The sequence below is a fragment of the Trichomycterus rosablanca genome, chromosome 22 (assembly GCF_030014385.1).
Source record: "Trichomycterus rosablanca isolate fTriRos1 chromosome 22, fTriRos1.hap1, whole genome shotgun sequence".
Classification (NCBI taxonomy): Eukaryota; Metazoa; Chordata; class Actinopteri; order Siluriformes; family Trichomycteridae; genus Trichomycterus; species Trichomycterus rosablanca.
The window spans coordinates 16,706,791-16,726,570 of NC_086009.1; the positions used below are offsets into that span (position 1 = coordinate 16,706,791).

The window sequence follows — 19,780 nt, forward strand, 5'->3', positions numbered from 1 at the left end:
TAAATCATAGTTAAAAGACCAAGCAGAGGACTAAATTGCTGCACACAAGTAACAGATTCACAGATATCTCTATTGGGGTGGATATTCTATCAAAAAGAACAGTTTGCAAATGCACATGTAGTATATGTCAACTTTGTTACACATATTATCTTAGTTAGCTTGATTACAGGGCTAATAGCTACAAAGTTTAACTTTAAACCATAATTCGCCCATTCATCTGGTGTTTAAACCCATTTTAATCACATATTTTCCATCACAATAAATCATAGACTAATTTATCCTAAATATAAATGAGAGAGAGAGAGAAGTATGCCTCCATTTGTTCCATCTTCACCTTTTTGATCTGACCCTAATAATACTCTATTCTGTGTTCCTAATTTAATGATTTTTTTATAAAACAGATTTTACGACATGGTAATTTGTTTCATACAAAAAACAAACCAATAGTTTTTGCCTAGATTAAAAACAGTTTGGATATTTTCTTCAGAATGTGCAGACTCATGTAAATGAACTCCAATAAATGAACTCCAAATGCATTTGTAAATGTTTTTGTCCTCAGATTGTGAAGGACTTTACTATCCATTATTTTAAAAGTCTTGTGAGTACTGTCTTTAAGTGGTAAAGTGATGTTTACAGGGATGTACTATCATTGTTTAATATAGACGAATGACCCAGTGATTAACTCAATTGTTGAACATGCATGTGAAGGTAATGAAATCTTTTAAAGGCCTACCATAGTTTCTAATCTCATACAGAAAACAATAAGATAATTCACATTCTTTCAAACGTACATGTTCTATTCTATTCTAGGAGCACCATGTATTGAAAATAACAATATAATATAATAGACTGTGAGGGTAGCCCTATAGATGCAAAATGCCCATGACTTGTCAAAAAGAGCAAGGGGGTTACCACTCTTTTAAATCATGGTCACTGACCTGTTAGTCCTGTTTAAAGCTACATTATCTGTAAATCTTTTAGTCAATAGAGGGAAATATATACTTCCAAAAATGATGTTTGTATGCTACCGCAAGTAGCAAATATTTGTTTAGTCATTGGCGCTGGGTTAGTTTTGGTGTAAGGTCTTCAGTTTGTTGTATATTGGAACACAAAGTATTTTATGTTCTTTAACTTGCCTTTTAGATTGGTTGAACAATTATTCCAGTAGGGGTAACCAACTGGTGCTACAATATTCTTAGCCAAGAGGCTTGCAGTAACATATTATAACACAGTTGTCTCCAAACCTTTACATGTTATACTGCACAGTTATGTTTTATAGATTGCAAAAATGTAATCAAGTTGTTAAATAAAACAGAATAGGGCTTGGGGTAAGGAGTGTGAAAGTCATGTTTGGTTTGTGTTGAATAGCAAAAAGGTGCTTAGTAACTTTAGGGCGGGGATACAGGACAATAAAAACTTGGACTAGAAGGCTAAGGAATGGCTTCTTCCCCAGAGCTGTGACCTCCATCAGTCCCTCTGTACACCCCTGCCCAAACCCTTTTTGCACCTCAAATCTTATATGCTGCTATTATTGATTTGTTGTTTTTTTGTTGGTGTTGTTTTTCTTTTTTTTATATGATTCTTTTATGTTAAGAAGTACCAAACAGTATTTCAATGCACAGTACTATGTGCAATGACAAATAAAGTTTCTATTCTATTCTATTCTATTCTAATCAGAGCTTGGAATTGTTTTACATTGCCTTTTTAGTGATGAATTATATACCTCCTGTTTTGCTGGCAAATTATTTCATTTTGCATGCTACAGATACAGGCATGTCAGTGGTTCAATATTATTTTGCAATAATTGGCTTCAGAAAGAAATAATTCAATTTTAAAGACGTACTTTAAAATTAAAACTCAAAGTGCATTGTAATGGAACCAGGCAGAGAATAATATTCATATAATCATACAGTTGTGTGCAGCAGCTCGGGCGGTTTGCACCCCTGGGCTTTGAGTTGAACCCCCACCACCACCACCACCACCTCCATCTGACGTCACTTGCCTGCCTGCCTGCCTGCCTATTGCGCCAACTATTTTCTGTAGCGACAGCAGCGAGTGTATTTCAGCCGCTTACTGCTAACGAGCACCGAAATACGAGCAAGGGTCAGAGGGAGAGGGAGAGAGCCGGAGAGGGAGGGCTGGAGGGCTGGAGGGAAAAATCAGCTCTGCCAGTAGCTGTATAACTCGATTGAAAATCCTGTAGTGACCGCCGAAGCATCAACGAGGAGAAAATCGCTTCGACAGGCTCGGAGCTGGAAATGGATCTACCTGCCGTCGGAGAGCACGTCTTCGCGGTGGAGGGCATCGAGAAGAAGCGCACACGGAAGGTACATTTCGATTATTCGCATTATTAATGGTGCAGACGGTTAGGATGTCGGGATGGTTTTGAGATCAGAAACTCATCACGGGTGCTTTGCGATTCTAGGGTCGAACCGAATATCTGGTGAAGTGGAGAGGATGGTCGCCCAAGTAAGTAGTCATTTTCTTTCTGAGTTTTTTTCTTAATCGAATGGTGTGTGTGTGTGTGTGTGTGCGCTGGTTGTGCCGTGTGCATGCGTGTGCGTTTCAAACGGAGCCTCGGATTCCATCACTAATTTATGCAAACTCAGAGAGGATACAACTCTAACATATCCGAATTATTTTTAAATATTTCTGCAGAGCCAGTAATCCTATTTCAAAGTACCAGACGTTTAAAATGGCCACCGGGTTGCCTTGCGAAATGCAGCTCTGAAAGAAGAAGACAGGCGCTGTTTTGCGCAAATCGTGACCAAGTTTCTTATCCGTGCGTTTATTTGAATAGTCCATATCTTAGCCTGTTTGTTGGATTTCTACTAAGATCTGGACACTCTTAAGGACCAATGAGCTACATCTTTTTTTATTTAATGCTAATCATAATTGTATCATAATGACTTTCTTAATATTTTATTCACGCTCACAGGTATAACACATGGGAACCGGAGGAGAACATCCTCGACCCGCGCCTTCTCGTCGCCTTCCAAAACAGGTGAGTGAAGCCGGGTTAAGTGAACTTGAGTCCATGCCCTTATATGGTCACGGGGGGCGGGGCCCATCTCCGACAGGCTCGAGTGGAAGATTGATGGCGGCCCCTTTAGCCAGGCCTACAAAAACCACAAAGCCTGTCTTGGTTCTCGCCTTGCTTTCACCATTATACATTGTTTTTATACCAAACACTCCTTCACTTGTGCTATTCCAAGTCTTGCAAAACAGACTGACAATGAAGAAAAGCACCTTTTGACGTTAAATAAATAAGAAGGCATTTACTCGTTATTTGTCTGCATTGCTGAGGAGAAATGTGCCACCTTAGAGGGACACGACTCTGTAATGCTTTCACTTTCAAACTTAAAGAAATCTTACAGTTTAAATTTAAGTCCTAAACTATTGAGAAAAAATACACAAAAGAGCCCAGTAGCAAACTCTACCACCATCAAAAACCGCCTCATGTGTCTCTGTTGACACAGGCGCATTTGCCAAATTATTAGATAATTGTAGGCAGTTGTAGTCTAGTGGTTAAGGTACTGGACTAGTAATCAAAAGGTTGCTGGTTCAAGCCCCACTACTGTCAGGTTGTCACTGTTGGGCCGTTGAGAAAGGCTTTAACCCACAATTGCTTGAACAGTATACTGTTACAGTCCTGTAAGTTGCTTTGGATAAAAGCATGTACTAAACACTGAAAATGTAAATAATTAAAGTAACGACTCAATGTTCTATATATCACATGTGAGTAACATTAAATTAAATATTAAAAGTTTTTGTTTTTATCATTTTGTTTAGTATTAGTTTTAGTAAAACTGTGCTGCCTTCTTTTTGAGTTCTGAAAAGGTGAGATAAGATAAGATAAGATAAGATAAGATAAGATAAGATAATCCTTTATTAGTCCCACAATGGGGAAATTTACATAGTTAGACAAGAAATGGTAACACATTGGGAGCGAGTAGGAGATAAAAAAAACAGCAACCAGATTGTGCTCCCTGAGGATGGTAACACGAAAAAAAATTAAAAAAAAAATTAGAACAATTAAAACAATTACTGATTGATGGTTACATTTTATACTGGCAGTAATGGAAATAAACTTCTACAATGTACACACATATAGACCTTACAGTCATTTTACATTTTAAAAGTCATGAGTTGTAAGATATATATATATATATATATATATATATATATATATATATATATATATGTATATGTATATATATATATATATATATATATATATATATATATATATATATATATATATATATATATATATATATATTTTTGCTGATTCACTCCCACCCCACAGCTTCAATACCACTGGTCTAATGTAATTGGCCCCATCATATTATATTACTACTATAACATACAATAGTATATAGTGTAATAGAATAGAGTGTAATAGAAACTGTTTACACATATTGGATATTTCCTGATCTTATGCACAGTCTAATTCTGGCCTAAAAAGATAAGTTTTACATGTTTAAATATTTGTTTTAATCATTCTGTTTAGTACTTGGTGAATTTAAATGAATTGGAATTCATTTTAAAGGAAGAGAACATAAACTTGCCTATTGAGAGCGTAGTTTTAGATTAACTGCATTACTTAACTGCATTTTTCATAAATGAACCATTACATTTTAAGGTGATAAGACAGCTGTATTTGTAATTCAGAAATCATAGGAATGTTAGGCATTGAGTTTCGCTATTTTGTTTGTTTTTCCTATTGGGCTTTTACAATGCCTACACAGTGCTTTAATCATTCAGAGCCAAACTGATTAATATAACTGAAAGTTAAATAAAGCATTCTTCTAAATGTGGTTAAATATTTTCTTGAATTTTAAGTAGCTTGAACACTACTGGAGTGTATAAGAACTTGTACACTGCCATTATCTGTCTTTAAACAATTTTTTTTTATTCAAGGGAGAGACAAGAGCAGCAAATGGGATATCGCAAAAGGGGGCCTAAACCTAAACATCTTCTCATCCAGGTAAGCATTAACCCACCCATGTTTTGTTTATTCAGAAATATTAGCTTTAGTTATTCTGGCTTCACTGGTGTACAAAAATTGTTGTAAGGTTTGCTAAGGCACACTATTTATTGCGAGGTTATATTTGTATTGCTGTCTGTGAAGCATGGGGGCATTATGATAAATGAGTAACTTTGTATGCTGAAGGCTCTTCGCTCCTAATGTCCTAAGCTGCTGGATGACAAATGATAGTGTCAAAGATACATAATGTATAACTACTGCTGTCCAGCTAACATTTAAAATGTATAACTACTGCTGTGCAGCTACCAGCTGTGTCTAGCATTCTGTTGATTAATAGCCAGATTTTTCCTTTCTGGTCCCTGTATGTGTATACATTTATATTTAAGTTCTTCTTTTTCCTCCAGCTACCTGCATTTGCACGAAGATCTAGCATCCTCGCAGATCTTCATGACTCATCCCCGGACGAAGAGAACCAGCTGAAAATCGATTCCCTTCAGATTCACCGATCACAGCCTCAGCATTACCAGCTTAACAGCAAAAAACATCACCAGTACCAGCCCAACAGCAAGGAGATTCCAGCTGAAGCACAAACAAATGGCAAGAAGAAGCACTTTTACCAGTTAAACAGCAAGAAGCACCACCATTACCAGCCAGACCCCAAGATGTATGACCAACTAACCACAAAGCCTAAAGAGGTCAAAGGGCATGACTGCTCTATTAAGGGCTGGAAGCATTCTCAAGCCCTGCAACAGAAATGGCTGCATGACAAGGACACTGGCAACCTAAATAAAGTGAAGGATCTGGCCATGGAACATAGTCAACTACCTGCTACTACAAACAAAGAGGAGCACAAGCTAAAGACAAACTTCAAAGAGTCGTCACTTTCCAGTGCTGTCAGCAGTAAGATGAAGATCATCAGGAACAAAAACAAAAATGGCCGAATTGTCATTGTCATGAGCAAGTACATGGACAATGGGGTCCAGTCATCCAAAGCAAAGCATGCAGATTCTTCTAAAATGGAAAAACCAAAGCACACTGAGGAATCTATGAATGACATTAATGGCAATCTTGTAGAAGTAACTTCAGGACAGGAGATTGACACTTCTAACAATTCCGGAGATTCTTTAAGCGAAATTGTTCAAACTGGACCACACAAAACGTTTGACCTTTCAAAAGCAAAACTTGACTCTGAAACTGGCCACAGAATGGAACAAGAACAGGATAAAACTGATTTATCACCTAGGACAGACGACTTATCCCAAAGGGACTCAAACAACAACCAGACCAACCATCGAAAACGGAATCTATCCGAGCCTAAAGAGGCTGGCAGCGATTGTAAGAGGTTTCTAAGCTCCAGGAGTATCAGTGCTCCCAATCCGGTCATTGTTTCCCCTCAGAGGGAACCTATCGACCTGAACTGTTCTGGCCAAAACACCAGCAGTGACTTTAGCCACAACTTAACTGAAGCCTTTCCTGATGAACCGATTGACTTGAGCTGTGGTAGGACAAGGCTTCATGCAGAAGCTGCTGTAGAGACCCACACTAGAGTTGAGAATGTTTCTGAGATGTCTAGCAAGTCAGAAGAACCAGTCAGCTATTTTAAGCCATTTTCAGGTAACATTATCATAACGGATGTCACCACGAACTGTTTGACTGTGACCTTTAAAGAATATGTTTCCATTTAATGCCTTTCAAGTGATACATAGAGGACTACAGTGGATTTGTAGATATGTAATATTTCTAAGAATTGTACATTTGTATCTACAATTTTTCATGTATAGAAAGAAAATAATGTGTATTTTTCTTTGCAGTGTAGTATTTTGATTTCATTCTTATTATTTGGAGTCCTGCACAAGCAGAGTTATAGCATGTTTTGGATGTTTAAAGACATGTACAATCTCTGCTCTGAGAAATCAATAAGACAAAACATGCTGGGCTTAGATCGTTAAAAGCACTTACTTTCGAAAATCTTGCACACCAAACAGCCGTTGAGTAAAAACGTGTGCTTTCTGGTGAGTACTTGCACTAGTTTGACCATATTTTTGATCTTGCTTCATTTAATGCAAACACAATTATTAATACAAATTCTTGAGTTTGTCATCACAGGCAGTAAAGTGTGGCTGTATTTGTCACATGGATTTCAGGGTATTTTGTGGTTACATGGTTTTTTCTTCATATTTTAACTTCAATAAGACATACAAAGCTGAATTGGTAATTCCGTTATGACAGACACAACAGCACAGATCAGCAGGATGTTCTAGCCTCTAAGGTCTTTGTTGTGCAGTGTTAAAGTGCTTAAGTTGCACTTATTGTCAGATATGATGAAGGCTCGTCTTACACTGATCAACAGGGTGGTGCCCCCTTTTCACACTATTATGAGTTTTACACTAATCAGCTTGTACACTTCCCATGTTTTGGTGTTTTCAAGCGAATGGACAATATACTAAAGCTTTTTTGAGAGAATAGAAAGTTTGGTCTGCATTTTAGCAGTTACATCTCCTTATTTTCATGCAATTATCTTTTAACTGTGCTAATTTATGTCCTTTTTTGGTATGACATACTAATTGCAATGTATTACCAAGCAGGTTGTTTTAGTCAGTTTGTAACTCTGTGCTGCTGCTAACTTGTATTACATAATTGAAGTCATATATTATGAAAAAAAGGCAGATTATATTGTATACTGTAGTCAACATGTCACAATTTACCCATAGAAAACAGTAATGTATACCATTAATAGTTTTAAAGCATATTGTCTTAATGTTTATAACAGTAAAACAGAAAGCGTAGCAGCATTTTCAGATGGAGTCTAATTGTAACAGCAGTGATGGTCATTAAACAGAACTTACTGGTCTGTCCATATGGACATGACTAATTCATTTGAAACCTCGCCCATGACTAGACTGCTAAAAGCAGAACTGTTAAAATGCAACCATATATGACAAAAAAGATATCTTACATAACTTAATTTAGAACCAGAGTGATTAATAATAGTTGGCTGATCTTTACAATAGTCTAGTTCTCCAAATTTTAAACTATGTGCCTGGGGTCACTGCCAGTATGACAGTAGAAGTTGGTTAACCAGACATAAATACCATGTACATTTATTTTAATGTTGCCCTTTGAATACACCCGGTACTGTTGCAACTATGGACTAAACATTTAATAAATTCATCTTTTATAAATCAGTAAAGTCACGACTTGTTTGTGTGTTTTTGTTCTTGAGTATATCTAAAAGTGCTAGGCCATTATGTACATGTGACTGTCTGTGTGGAATTTACCAAAACACTGACACACCTTATGAAACGTGTTATTTTGAGTGTGATGTAACTTTAGCACCGGAATGTCACTGCAGTGTAAGTTATTAGTATCCGGGGGCTGGACGTGAAGTTTTGTTTTCATAATGTTTTGGTGTTCATAATAAACAAAGAAACGTTGCATGGCTTCACATGACAGCCTGTTAAACATCACTTATTGACAAAAAAATTCTCCAACATTCTCCAATGAATTCTCTCATTACGTAATACTCAAAGTATTACTCTAGGTGTGAAATGAGTTCTGTGGAACTAAAGTATTAGTCATTTGTTTTTCAGAGTAGAGTTAAAGCCTATTTTAGGTATTTTGACAGTTGATTGACAAACAATTCATGTTTTAATAGAGCTGCTTCATCATTCATAGTTTTAACATGTGTAATTACTGTGGCATTTCTGTTTAATCGTAAACATGTCTTACCACATGACAAGTGTGGACCTAGTTTAGTTAGAGAGACAACCTACCAGGCTAAAATATTAGTCATGGGCCACAAATACACAAATAACTTATCCTTATGTAAGCCATATTTCAATCTATCTAATATTATGCATGCTAATGGATATGGAACTGTATATTTTTCAGCTCACCAAAGTCAGTCTATACATTATTATTTAAGATAAATATAAACCATCTTCACTTCAGTCAGCAACAAAAAAAAACAAAGTCATAAAGGAAAGCCGGTGTGAGCTAAATGCAGAATGCTGGTGATTTGATTGACTTAACATACCACCAGTATGTCATAAATTTAATACTATAAATACTATTTAGTTATTTATTATGACAAAACATCAAAGGCTAGATTGCCCTTGTGCGTCAGTGGTATAACTGGTATCAGCACAGTTATTTTGGTTTATTATAGTGGAAACATTCACTATGAGGAAACATTAAATATTAGTAGTAGTTAATTATTTCCAAAACTTTTGTGATGCAGATTTTTTTAACTAAAAATACAAAAGGTCATACCCACTAGATATTATCTTTAAAAAGTAAAAATATATAAGTTGTTAAGACAATTTTGATAATGCAAAAACAACAGCTGTATTTTTAATACCAAAGAAACTACAATATTTCAGATATGTAATTAATTCATTACAATACTATGTCTTAAGAAACTTTATATATATATATATATATATATATATATATATATATATATATATATATATATATAAATATAAATGAATATATAAAAATGTATAAAAGGATTAAATTTATTAAATTCATCCACCTTTTAAAAAATATTCTTATTAATATCTTTTCACGCAACATGAACGGATTCTTTACAACACTTTATACAATAACCCAAAACTTTTGTATTTTACTATTTGGTCTTAAATCTATCAGTATCTTTTAAGTAGCTGTAGTTTGGTGGTACATTGTCTGAAACAGATGTTCACAGCTGCTTTTGCAGCAACATATTTCCAAAAGTCACATTACAAATGTGGATGGGTATGCTGAAAGGCCACCATGGCTAATGAAATGAAGCTTTTTTAATAGGCAAAATTAAATGGTAAGAGTAAAAAAAATTTTACATCTGCATTGTTTGCTCTTTAATCAATGCAGAAAGAATATAAACAGGGTCACTGAAAATAAAAATGAGTCTTCATATGTTTACATTCTACGCTTCTAGTCTGTGCAAGTTATTGCACCCAACTTTGTGTTCTTTAAAACTGATGTGTACATTTTCAGACTTTTGGTTTCTCATGTAATTTTGATTTTGTCTTTAGTTTAAACCTTTTCTTTTAGCATTAGTCTGTAGTCTCTAAATAAAAAACACACAAAGTTCTCATGCTAATACAGTATTTATATAGTTCCCATGTGATAATCACACTTCATGCCTTATATTTACACACTTAATGTGTGAATTGTGGCACGTCCCATGTCTTCGTGTATGAGAAACCACACAATGTTTAATAGATTTTTACGTGTTTAAGACACTTTAATATTTTATGTCACGCGTGTTACATGAGAAAGGAATTAAATTACAATTTTATGACAGTTTTATTTGATACGGATGCTCTTGGTGTTAGAAGTCGACCAAAATCTGAGAACCGAAATGAAGATCAAAGTGAACGACGCATGGCAGCTCTGTTCAATTACTGTATCTTGAAATGAATGCGTGCAAATGAGCAACAATGATTTTTGTTCCATATGAGAAAGTGTTTATTAGTAAAACCTGGTTACTAAATGAGGCAGAACAAAACGAGACCAGCTGAAATATGACTTTATTTTAACAGTAATGGAAATAATATGAATAAGCGAATTCCGACTTTAGATTTTAAAACAGTATTTCGGTATTACGTGACACTGTGTTAGTGGCACCGGGAGTTTGTTTAGCATACACTCGTTCTGTTTGTCATGGTGTGAACTGAATGAATACGCTATTTTGCAAAATATGAACAAGAAGACATTGTTTTTTTTCATTTCGGCGACGGACAAGCTGTATTTGAGTCGAAATTACCTCCATTTTATCGAGGTCTATTCCTCGCATTTTTATTACAACCATTTTAGTCAAAGTAGCAGCTTAATGCTAACTGACATGTCAGGGTTCTTTTTATGAATCGCGCAGCGTTCACGATACTTGCGCCTCGAAACGTTCATCAGGGCAACCATTTTTGAAGAGGTAGAGAAATGTCGGTGCAGTCGGAGAAAAAGAAAATGGCTGTCCTGCTAATGCACTGAACTGAACAAGGTTGTATAAATATCACGCCAGGCTGACGCCGGTGTGTGTGTGTGGGCATAAAATAAACCTGAAATGGACATCAAGCAGCTGAGGAGTGCATGAACACGCCAAATACAGGCTAGACTACAGCCGAAGATAGGCTAGTAATAGAGGTTGTGTTCTGCTGCTACCCGTATTCGGTGTATTTAGTCAAATTAAGCCCAAAAAAGTGAAATGAGCTTTCAGGACTGAATAATTCATAACATTTGTATTTTATGCTTCGTGTATGTGGCGTGTATTGACATCTGGTGAGCATAATATCAGCCTACGTGTTTGTGCTTTTCCACACGTGCGTTTTATTTTAAAAATAATAGGCTACCTTACAACTACACCAAATTATGAACGAAACAAGACGAATTTACTGTTGTTTTAAAATCACCAGGTATAAAAACAAAGCACGGATAGCATCATTTCTGTCAGGTGAGTCCTGGTTTAATACCACGCAGCCAGTCAGCTGTTACACATGTCAGCTCAGAGTGGATTTCTTAATTAAGAGCTTATAATACAGCTTTTTGGGGTCATTTAGGTAGATCTGGAAACACAAATTAATCTAACGTTAATTCATGTCGTTCGGGATCTTTATGAACTAAACCTTTCAAATAAGGTTGAACCTTAATGATATTTTACAGCTCACAGCTGCGTGCTGGATAGAAGAGACGCGACTGTCCGATCAGCCTCAGCCGAATGAGGAGAATTCAGACCCGATCCGTCTATTCACCAGTAACCTTCTACTGCACGGTGTTGCAATGGCAAAATACCATTTCCTTACAACTTTCGGATATTTAAAATAAACCTAAACCTTGATTTGCCCTTACATGGAAAGTGGGGCATTGTTTTAACCAGTTATGTACTTGGATGGCATCATTTGACATTTATACACCCCAGAATCTTACTCATTTCCAGAGTCAGGGCTCCTCAATCTGCAAAGATTTCTACCAATTATGCATATAATTATAATAATCTGTGGTAAGTTATGATCTATTTTTATCATGCACATCTGGTTTATATAAAATTATTGTCTTTTTATTTAATAAATTAGGTATGTTGCAAAACAGGAACACTGTGCAACAATGGAATGGAGCCAGTGCATTCTCTAGTTACTGACACCTGAATATTTTCGATTGATTTTTTATGAATCGAATGATTACACTTGTGTGTTTGAAATTATAAATGTATTTTTTTGTTTAGAACATGAACCCATCAACGTTTTATGACAAGACTAAAGAGGGCTGACAGTAGGGCTGGAAACATGGCGCATGTGGCTGTTTCACCTGATGAAAGTGAGTCTAGCTTACTGCCTTCAAGATAAGTGTGGCAGATCGTCTTACACGGCAAAATAAGAGGTACAGCAAACGAAAAGGGAAACCATCTTAGTGTTGAGTTCTGTCTAAAGGAAAAGTGTCACATGGTGACTAGCTGTAAAGTGTATCTCTGCCTTACCAAGGAGGAAAAACTGCTTCAAGAGCTTCCACACTGAGATGCATGCACATGTATACCTTATTTGGTATATTTTCAATAAGGACAATCATTCAGTTCATTTTTCAGTAAAATTGTAATTTTTACACTTATGCATACTGTACACAGACAGTTTCTGATGGTTTTAACGTTTTTCCAGTGAACAAAAATATTTAAATCCATGAAAGTAAGTTGTATGATCTATAAAATGTTATATTGCACATAAAAACATATGAATATACCATTTCCATTGTTGCACAATGTTACCATATGGCAACGTACCAAAGAACCCCTTAAAAAAATAAATAAGTATGTAAATGATAAAAACACTCTAACATTTTTTTTCATGATGGGATAATAATGTGTGCAGTAGAGGGTTAAAAAAAACCCCACCAGAACTAGCATCTAGTTTTCTCATTTATTCAGTTCGTTTTGTTACATAATGCAGCATTTCATGCGTGGTTGTTCTGTACGCCTTTTTCTTCTGTTCACAAAATATATATATATAGACTATAAATATAAATGATGCCACAAAGGTAATTTAAAGTGCTGTGGGGAAAAATCCACACCGATTAGTCACGCAAAAACCCGTTCTGAGTGCTTCAATAACCGTTCGATTTTTTTCCTCACAATAAACCTGAAAAAAATTCTTAGATCTTTATGTAATTATTTATTTATTTATAGGCTATAAAATGGCCTTTATTGCGCCATTTTCACGAATGACTGACCTTTAAATTTTAGTAATAAATATTTGGATTTAATTATGATTTGAGCTCATATTAATTATCGTTTTATTTTCGGATGAATAAATAGATTGATTTTAGGTATTGCCTAAACACTGATATGAATTATAATTCAGAAATCTTTGTCATTCACCCATTTAAATACGATTCAGGCCATTACGTTTTTATTCCTGTTTTAATTCGCAATATCAGAGTAATTTTATATAATTATTTAATATCGAAGAAATTAGCAACACAAATTTTAATACGGTAATTAATATTAATAAAACGATGCATGATGTTTTACAAAACGGAAAATATAAATAAATATTATCCCCTCAATGTTTTGTTTCAAATCTTTTTTAAGTAAATCATATCGATTATTCCAAAATATTTTATACCTGGTTTTATTAATTACTAATGTTAATATTTATAAAATTGTTAAGTTACATTTCAGACGTTGCGTTAACGAATATCTTTTGAAAAAGATCTTTGACGGATCTTTAGATCATTTATCGTAATACCGAACCGAATAGACTGTAAAATTGTTTTTTTATTATTATTATAATATTATAATTATTTTTATTTTTACTAATAAAACCACAATTCTAACAAATATATTAATGATAATACTACTACTAATAATAATTCTTATTATTATAACAACTATAATAATTACACTTTTATTTTTATTATAAAAATTACAATTAAAAAAATCATTTATTATTATTATTTTATCAAATCAATAATGTATTTAATAGAATAACCTTATGTCTCAGTAATTTCTTTCTGGGTTAGTAAGTAATTATTCTTGAAATATTGTGATCATTTATACATCAATTTTGTTTGACAGTTTTACTAAAACAAAACCAAATTGACTTTGATGTAGACACATTTCACATCATTTATTAAAGCATTTTTGCGTTTTACACGCAGCAGCAAAACCACAATTTAGACCAGCAGGATTTCATATATATATATATATATATATAAAAGTAAGAAAATGAGCAGCATAATGTGTAAATATGTAGGTTGTGTGAAACTTATATTTAGGTCCACAATTTTATTTTAATAAAAGCTTTTAATTAACAAGTATTAGAGTGTTTCTAGCTGAACAGAAAGGCTTATTTCTCTCAAATTACATATATTTTCGCCCTACAAAATCATACGTATATACAAGCTATGAAAACGTACCGAAAATTATGGTCAGGTTATTTATAAAATAAATATTTGTCTTTTAAATGAATCACACGGGACTGTGATCATGTTATCTGTCAAAATGATCGAAAATATGCATACAAATTACCGAGCTAACAATTTACCCTGTAAATAGCCTACAATAAGGAGCTTTAGAGAGTTTGAATTTGTTGACTTTTAGACTTTCATCAAGCTGCGCTTGTTAATGGCAGGTAACAATTATTTTCCAAATACTTTTACCAGTTACAGGCAGCCAGTAGGGGAAATGCGAAATTCTGACCACAAATAAGTATTAATAACGAAAGCATTTAAAGGCAACATGGTTTACACGACGTTTGTTTTAGCCTAGATGCAGTGAGAAACCATAAGAAGAATTTACGTTACAGAAGTGCATTCTGTCTGTGACATACGTGGAAAAATATTAATATTATAACATTGAAAGGAAAAGAATTTAGAAAATACTAACTTTATTTGTAACAGTAACTGTAGGCCTATACTGATAAAAAAAAATCAAAAAACATAGTTGTGTTTTAACTTGGTGCTTTAATAAACAACTCCTAAAAAAAGTGATTTAATAAACAATAGTTTTAAGTCACTGGTATAAATGTCGGTTCACTGGTAAACATCTAAGCAACTAAACAAGCAATACTTTTAAATTTAACACAAATACATTACAATTTTTACTGGTAAACATCTAAGCTACTAAACAAGCAATACTTAAAAAAATTAAACAACATAATTGTGTTTTAACTTGGTGCTTTAATAGGCAACTTTTAAAAAAGTGATTTACTTAAGTAATTAATGGTTTTGAGTCACTGGTAAAAAAAATCGGTTCACTGGTAAACATGTAAGCTACTAAACAAGCAATACTTTTATAATTAACACAAATACATTATATATGTGTGTGTATATATACTGTATATATATATGTAAACAAGCAATACTTTAATAATCACACATTATATATGTGTTTGTGTGTGTATATATATATATATATATATATATATATGTAAACAAGCAATACTTTTATAATTAACACAAATATATTATATATATGTGTGTATATATATATATATATATATATATCTCGCAGGGAAACTAATGTTAGCAGCTCTTTGATGTATTTAAAGTTGGGTTTGGATTAATAGAAGAACTTTAAATGTAAATGATGTTTGCAGAAGCTGATTCTAGTTTGATTAAACTCGAGCATTATGGAGTCATTACGAGCTCAGCGCTCTTCACTGCACGGTGTCCGTCACTTCCGCGAAAGGACAACGTGACTCCTCCCTTCCCTTAGCAACTACATTCACGTAGCAACAGTTCGACCAATGGACTCGAGCAGATACGGGCCCACCGACTCCGTTCCCATGGCGACTGTTTAGCACGCAGTGACGTGTGTTGGAGGGAGTATTATGGGCTGTGCGTGCGTGATTGCGCTGGTGAGGCTTGAGGCGGAGAGAGGAGTCGCGGCGGGGCAGGAGAAGTAAACATGGAGCTGTCCGCTGTCGGGGAGCGGGTCTTCGCGGCCGAATCCATCATCAAGCGACGCATACGCAGAGTACGTGGATCATTCTGCTCTCTCGCGTTACTGATTGTTGATGTCTTCTTGGTTTGGCAAGTTAAACGCTGAAACGCTAGCGGTTGCTAGCTAACCTAGCATGCTAATTGATTGGTGGTATTAAGCTGTCATGTGCTCTCCCGCAGGGCCGGATGGAGTATCTGGTGAAATGGAAAGACTGGTCACTGAAGTAAGTGGAACGAAACCCGGTGTGATCGAGCCGATCGGCTGCTGTGATGCGTGTGGCAGGCTAACGCTAACGGTGGGCGCTGCTACAGAGCTGAATGCTAACTGTTCAGCGCCCGCAGCAGCATAACGGGATTCGGTCATCGGTGCTGGAACCATCCCTGACCTTATAAGAGCAACCACAGTTTGTACATGAACTGTCAGTCCGTGCAAACTCATCATTCGATTCATTTTTTTTCTGTTGGGCTCACAGCAAGAAGGTCCTGGGTTCGATCCCCAGGTGGGGCGGTTCGGGTCCTTTCTGTGTGGAGTTTTGCATGTTCTCCATCCATGTTTTCCTCCGGGCTTCGATTTCCTCCCACAGTCCAAAAACATGCAAGTGACGTGAATTGGAGATAGAAAATTGTCCATGATTGTGTTTGACATTAAACTTGTACACTGATAAATCTTGTGTAACCAGTATACTAATTATAATTACCGGTCATGTCATGAATGTAACCAAAGTTAATGTTAAAATCCTAATAAAATAAATAAAATTTTTATGTTAGTTTTTAAATAGTCGAATTATCACATTTGTATTTTTTTTAAATTCAGAAACCAGTGTAATGCCAAATTTGTAAAAAAAATAAAAAATATATATATATATATTCATTTTAAACTAACAACTGATTAACTGTTAATAAAAATACAGAGAAAATGAATTAACTAACTTTAAAGAATCAATGTGCAAAAGTGACAATCTGCACGACCTGTCAAAGAAATAGATTCCTCAAAAGTATTTTTTTTTTTTACCTGTGTTTTCTTTAAAAAATCTGGTTTTACACAATCATTATGCTTTTACAAATAGTCAGCTCAGACTGTGCCACTAGAAACGGATTGCTTTAATTATGCTGTTTTTATAAAGCAGTCTTCAATCCTAATTAAGTCAATTTTCACTACAGATACAGCACCTGGGAACCAGAGGAAAATATCCTTGACGAACGACTATTTGCAGCTTTTGAGGAAAGGTTAGTACACTTTAGCAAATGTTTATGGTCTAAATTTAAATGCTTTTACAAATACAAGTAGTTTTCTAACAGCATTGACTGCTTTCTTTTATAGGGAACGTGAAAGGGAATTATATGGGCCAAAAAAAAGAGGACCCAAACCTGAGACTTTTTTGGTGAGCAAAATAAATGAATTGCTCTTGTTATTAATTGTGTATGCAGTTTGCTTCCACTTTAAATATAATAAAAAGAGAAAAAAAAACAAGAAGTGTGATTTAGAACAATGCATTTTGCGTATGATATGTTTACTTTCTTCATGTTAATGTTCTGTCATTGTTCCAAGTAACAAAGTTACTCCACCAGTTCTTAGTTTTTATCCCCTTTTTGATTTCTTTTAGGACCTTTATGCCACCCTTTGTCTCTAACTTTTTACATATTTGCTGTAAACTGTATTACTAAAAATATTAATATTAACATGTCTATACTATAACTAAAAGTTTAAGAACATACTGCCTATACCTAAATATACTTAAAGCTTAAAATATAAAATGTGTTATTGCACTAGGCCTATTGTCTACAGGCTGTGTAACACGAAAAAAATAACAAGAAAATATTTTTATACTGTACCGCTAATAGCAGTTTAATTTAATATCACCCAGGGTTATTTCCATTGTTGACATTATTTCAATATTTAGTTGTCCTTAAGTAATTCAATAAATGTAGTTTGTTGAAGTCTGTAAAACATATCAAGTTTATTTTGCACAAATGAGGCCTCAGTCATATAATTGTTACAAGCTCCACTGGCCCATATTTCTGCAGTTTTTACTAAAAGCATTTTGTGTTGTTTATTTAAAATGTGTGCAGTATAAACTGGACACCTACAATTTTCTTTTTTTTTATATCTCAGGCAAAAGCTAAGGCCAAAGCCAAAAATAATGAATTCAGAAGAGAGATGTCACGAGAGATTCAAGTTTCTTTTCCCATTGCGGAGCCAGTTGTCACACCACGAGCTCGAGAAGGGCTCAGAACAGTTGTGCCCACAATTTACCCTCCGAGCACTGTCAACAGAGGAGAAAGCGTTTGTGTACGACCTCCTGAACCAGAGAGAAAACCACGACCTCACGTCTCGGCAGCACAGAGAGTTATAGACTCTGGTAATGCTCCAAAAAAGAGAGGACCAAAACCAAAGTTGCGGTTTTCAGTTAATGCTTCAGGTACTCGTCCGTCAGCTGAAATATTAAAAAGAAAAGCCAACGAACACTTTTATTTTAGTCCTTCGAAAATGAGAAGGCATTTTCCAGGAGAAACATCAGGCTGCAGTGTTTTCCAGTCAACGCAAAAGTTTCAAGCAGAAGCTATTAGGGCTTCAAAACAAATCGGAAGTGGTTCGAGTAGCTGTGGTCCTTCCAGCAGCACTTTGCGTACAACAGGACATGGAATTTTAAGGCACAGGACAAATCAGTTCTCAAGTAGTCCATCGGATCCACACGCCAAAAGGAAACATCTTTCCAAGAACAGTTTATTTCAGTCTGATCATTATTTGTCTCAGAAATTTCCAGCATCACACAACCTTGAAGGTAAAGGTGAGGAATCCTGGATCCCATGTCTGAATAATATTGAAAAGGTTACTGTTACAGATGTAACCAGTAACTCTTTGACTGTAACAATTAAGGAGAGTTCAACAGACCAAGGATTTTTTAAAGAGAAAAGATGACTTGTTTTTTTGTCTTGATCAGTTGATATACACACACATAAAATATTATTTACGCATTATTCATTCTAGTCTGTAATACTTCAGTATTTTTTGCAGTCACGTAAATATGTAAAAAAAAAAAAAAAAAAATCAATAGTCTAAATATATACATTTTCAGTCATATTTTCTATGAAAATGAAGTTTATTTTTCTACTTCCTAAGATTTGTGTCCAGAATTAAATTGTCTTTGTCAGCTGCAATAGCCGTGGCCACAGTAAGCCTGTAACACCGTTGGCTGGAAACCACATACAGTAAAAGCCTAGTAAATAGTTTGTCAATAAAAATCAATGTCAAGTGGTTTAAGCACCTTTAACTCGGAGTGAGGGATGAGTTCCTCTTGTATTATCTCATTTATGTTCTTCATTGTATTGTGTGATCAGAGTTTGTGTATAATAACATGTCAGTCTGTGTGAAAGCACAACGTCAGTATAAATACAGACCAGACAGTGACTCATGAGTACACTGCCAAAAACAACCAGTGTTCAGGACGTTACATGGACTGTGTTATTTTTTTGTTGAGTGTTTGTTACTGTATAAGGCGGAAACTTTCTGGATTTATTTTGCTTTTTGCGGCATAACAAGAATAGATTTAAATGCTTGCTGTATAGACTGCTTTGTAGGTCGCTTATTAGCAGGTGAAATTATTAATAATAAATAATTGTCTTGCTTTATTCTACTAAAACGACTGACGTTCATTAATATAGTCGAGATGTTCGTGCCTGCTGACCCTTGGTCACACTGGTCACTGAAACACATTTAGTCTTGGGAGATTTTACCAAATCGTTTATATTTAATTCTTCATTTAAGGGCAAGTCGTAGCCTGGTGGTTAAGATACTGGACTAGTAATCAGAAGGTCGCTGGTTCAAGCTCCACCTCTACCAGGGTGCTCCTGTTGGGCGCT

The 19,780-nt window shown here is 35.0% G+C and overlaps 2 protein-coding genes across 4 annotated transcripts; both read left to right on the forward strand.

The window, feature by feature from the left end:
- The first annotated feature begins 2,167 nt into the window (after positions 1–2,167).
- Positions 2,168–6,693, forward strand: cbx4 (chromobox homolog 4 (Pc class homolog, Drosophila)). Its single transcript, XM_063018945.1, has 5 exons — positions 2,168–2,327; positions 2,426–2,469; positions 2,939–3,004; positions 4,924–4,990; positions 5,395–6,693. The coding sequence occupies exons 1-5, from the start codon at positions 2,259–2,261 to the stop codon at positions 6,673–6,675; spliced, it is 1,527 nt and encodes a 508-aa protein (XP_062875015.1). The 5' UTR covers positions 2,168–2,258; the 3' UTR covers positions 6,676–6,693.
- A 4,714-nt stretch (positions 6,694–11,407) lies between these two features.
- Positions 11,408–19,560, forward strand: cbx8a (chromobox homolog 8a (Pc class homolog, Drosophila)). Of its 3 annotated transcripts, none has more exons than XM_063018947.1 (7): positions 11,408–11,441; positions 12,210–12,301; positions 15,574–15,953; positions 16,100–16,143; positions 17,081–17,146; positions 17,241–17,301; positions 18,033–19,560. In XM_063018947.1, exons 3-7 carry the CDS (start codon positions 15,885–15,887, stop codon positions 18,837–18,839), a joined length of 1,047 nt encoding a protein of 348 aa, XP_062875017.1. In that variant the 5' UTR covers positions 11,408–11,441; positions 12,210–12,301; positions 15,574–15,884; the 3' UTR covers positions 18,840–19,560. The 3 variants fall into 3 exon arrangements, with proteins under 3 accessions (XP_062875017.1, XP_062875016.1, XP_062875018.1); XM_063018946.1 differs by lacking the exon at positions 11,408–11,441 and adding an exon at positions 11,922–11,987; XM_063018948.1 differs by lacking the exon at positions 11,408–11,441 and adding an exon at positions 11,922–11,987 and having other exon boundaries at positions 15,693–15,953.
- Positions 19,561–19,780: the final 220 nt, after the last annotated feature.